This window comes from Gymnogyps californianus, chromosome 28 (genome assembly GCF_018139145.2).
Source record: "Gymnogyps californianus isolate 813 chromosome 28, ASM1813914v2, whole genome shotgun sequence".
In the NCBI taxonomy this organism is placed as follows: domain Eukaryota; kingdom Metazoa; phylum Chordata; class Aves; order Accipitriformes; family Cathartidae; genus Gymnogyps; species Gymnogyps californianus.
This window is the reverse complement of record NC_059498.1, coordinates 1,552,478-1,554,875: the sequence shown is the minus strand read 5'-3', so window position 1 is coordinate 1,554,875 and position 2,398 is coordinate 1,552,478. Positions and strand designations below refer to the sequence as shown.

The window sequence follows — 2,398 nt, the reverse complement described above, 5'->3', positions numbered from 1 at the left end:
ATGGAAAACCATACTAAGGAGTTCATTTTGGTTGGGTTTAAATCTCATCCAGGATCACAACTCCTCCTCTCTGTTGTCTTCTCAACAATGTATGTTGTCACTGTAGCAGGAAATGCCTTCATGATCCTCATCGTTAGAATGGACTCCAAGCTGCACACTCCCATGTACTTTTTCCTAGAGAACTTGTCCATCTTGGACATCTGCTATTCCTCTGTCATCACTCCCAAAGCAGCACTGACATTCTCACTGGGCAGAAGAATCATTTCCTACAACGGCTGTGCATCTCAAATGTTCTTCTTCTCTCTCTTTGGTACAACGGAAGCCTTCTTCCTTGCTGTGATGGCTTATGATCGCTTCACTGCCATCTGCAATCCACTGCTGTACCAAATCATTATGAATAAAAGACTTTGTGTTTTCATGGTGGTGGGTTCTTATCTGTCAGGCTGCATCAACTGCACCATCCAGACAGGCTTTACATTCAGTTTGTCCTTTTGTGGGCCCAAAGAAATAAACCACTTCTTCTGTGATGTTCCTGCAGTGATGCGTGCCTCCTGCTCAGACACACTTGTCAATGAAATAGTAATGCTGGCTGTATGTGGATCAATTATTGTGGGCACTGCTTTGGTGGTTTTTATCTCCTATGGTTACATAATCATCACTATTGTCCAAATGCCTTCAGCTGAGAGTAGGCGCAAGGCCGTCTCCACTTGCTCTTCTCACATGCTGGCCGTCAGCTTGTTCTTTGGGACTGTTTTCTTCATGTATGCTCAGCCTGGGGCCACATCTTCACCTGAGAAAAGCAGCACCATCTCTATCCTCTATACTGTTGTTATTCCCATGCTAAACCCTTTCATCTATACCCTCCGAAACAAGGAGGTAAAAGGGTCTCTGAAAAAACAGTTAAAAAGGAAAGGCTTTTTTTAGTACATTCACTAAGGATAAGAATGACCACAGTGTCCAATTGGCTGCAGACAGATGTTTAGAATGTAAAACAAGGGACATCAAGGGACATCAGGGCTTGCTTTCAAGAGTCTTTTGTGATTATAGATGGTCAGTGTCAGGGATGAAAGCAGGAGGTATGAAAGAAATCCAGGAGAATTAGATCAGATGGAGGTGTGGATTCATTTAACCAGATTTAGACATTTACAGTCCATCTAAACTGGAATATAGAGTCCTTTTATAACCATTCAAAGGGCACAAGCATTTGAAAGCCATAATTAATCCAACTCTGTATTCGACATCTGAAATAGGACATAAAACTCGGACTCTGGCAGTGCCTTATTTCTATGCATTGGAACACAACCAGTTTAAGTGGAGACATTCTCACTGTAAACATCCAAACATAAATTAGGTCAATCAAGAGTGAACTGAATGATCTATTTGTCTGGGACTCCTCATTTTTTACACTACTTTTTTCTCAATTTTACTTTTAACCACTTCCTTTAGAAATGAGTACTACTGAAATTCGGGTTCCAACCATCAAGCATCGATGGGCAATTGAAATGTTGTGTCTGAAGTGCTCTCTAACAACAACAACAACAATAAGTAATATATAGATGAATTCTGGTTCCATGTATTTGTGTGCATGCTTGCATGAGTGTTTGTAACAGGTCAGGAGCTATTTCTCTGTGATAGATAAGCTTGTGACAACACAATCTGACACAGCATGAAGACAATATGTTTAAGTACAACTTTACAGCTGCTTGCAGTGGTTCAAAATTCTGGTAAAAAAATGCACATTTCAAAAAAAACAAACTTGAAACTTTTGCATTAAGTGTCTGAAGCATGACTTCTTGTGTTATCATGTAAGCACTATCCTACTAGAAGACTGCTCAGTTCTCATTATATTACTATGTAAGGTAAATGCCAGGGCTGACTAGAAATCAGAAATTACCCTTCAGAGAAAGTATTTCTTTAAATTAATTATTTGTTCACTTCCTACTCAAAAGAAATAATATCACTTTAAAATAAATGAATCACTATCGATAGTTACCTCTTTCTCTCTTTTGGTATAAGGAATCCATACTATAAGCTCAAATGCAGATGCCTATATTCCCATGCATACAGAACCATCCTAAACTGATGGAGAAAATACCAGAGGAATATCCCTCTGTGTAGACCATGTACCATAAGTATTTCTATGAGTGTTTTCTACTGGCCACTGTTGTAACTTCAGTGCCCATTAGCCTTCCAAAGGATCTAAGTTAGTAGAAAACATCTGTAAACTGTGTATTTAAAGACTTTGGGATAGAATGCTGCTCCACTTTCAGATATCTGTGTTCAGGTACAATGGAGGTCTCCGCACCGGAAGGTTAGTATTTTCTAGCAGGCTATTTGGCTCACCCTGCTATAGACAAGCCTTAGCCAGGGTTCCTTTCTAGTTACCTCTACATTTGGT

At 39.7% G+C, this 2,398-nt stretch overlaps 1 protein-coding gene across 1 annotated transcript; it reads left to right on the top strand.

Moving 5' to 3' along the window:
- On the top strand, positions 1 to 924 carry LOC127026509 (olfactory receptor 12-like). Its single transcript, XM_050911811.1, has one exon. It carries the CDS (start codon positions 1 to 3, stop codon positions 922 to 924), a length of 924 nt encoding a protein of 307 aa, XP_050767768.1.
- Positions 925 to 2,398: the final 1,474 nt, after the last annotated feature.

Coding starts and splice junctions, on each gene's coding strand:
- LOC127026509 (XM_050911811.1), top strand. CDS start 1: ATGGAAAACCATACTAAGGAGTTCATTTTGGTTGGGTTTAAATCTCAT.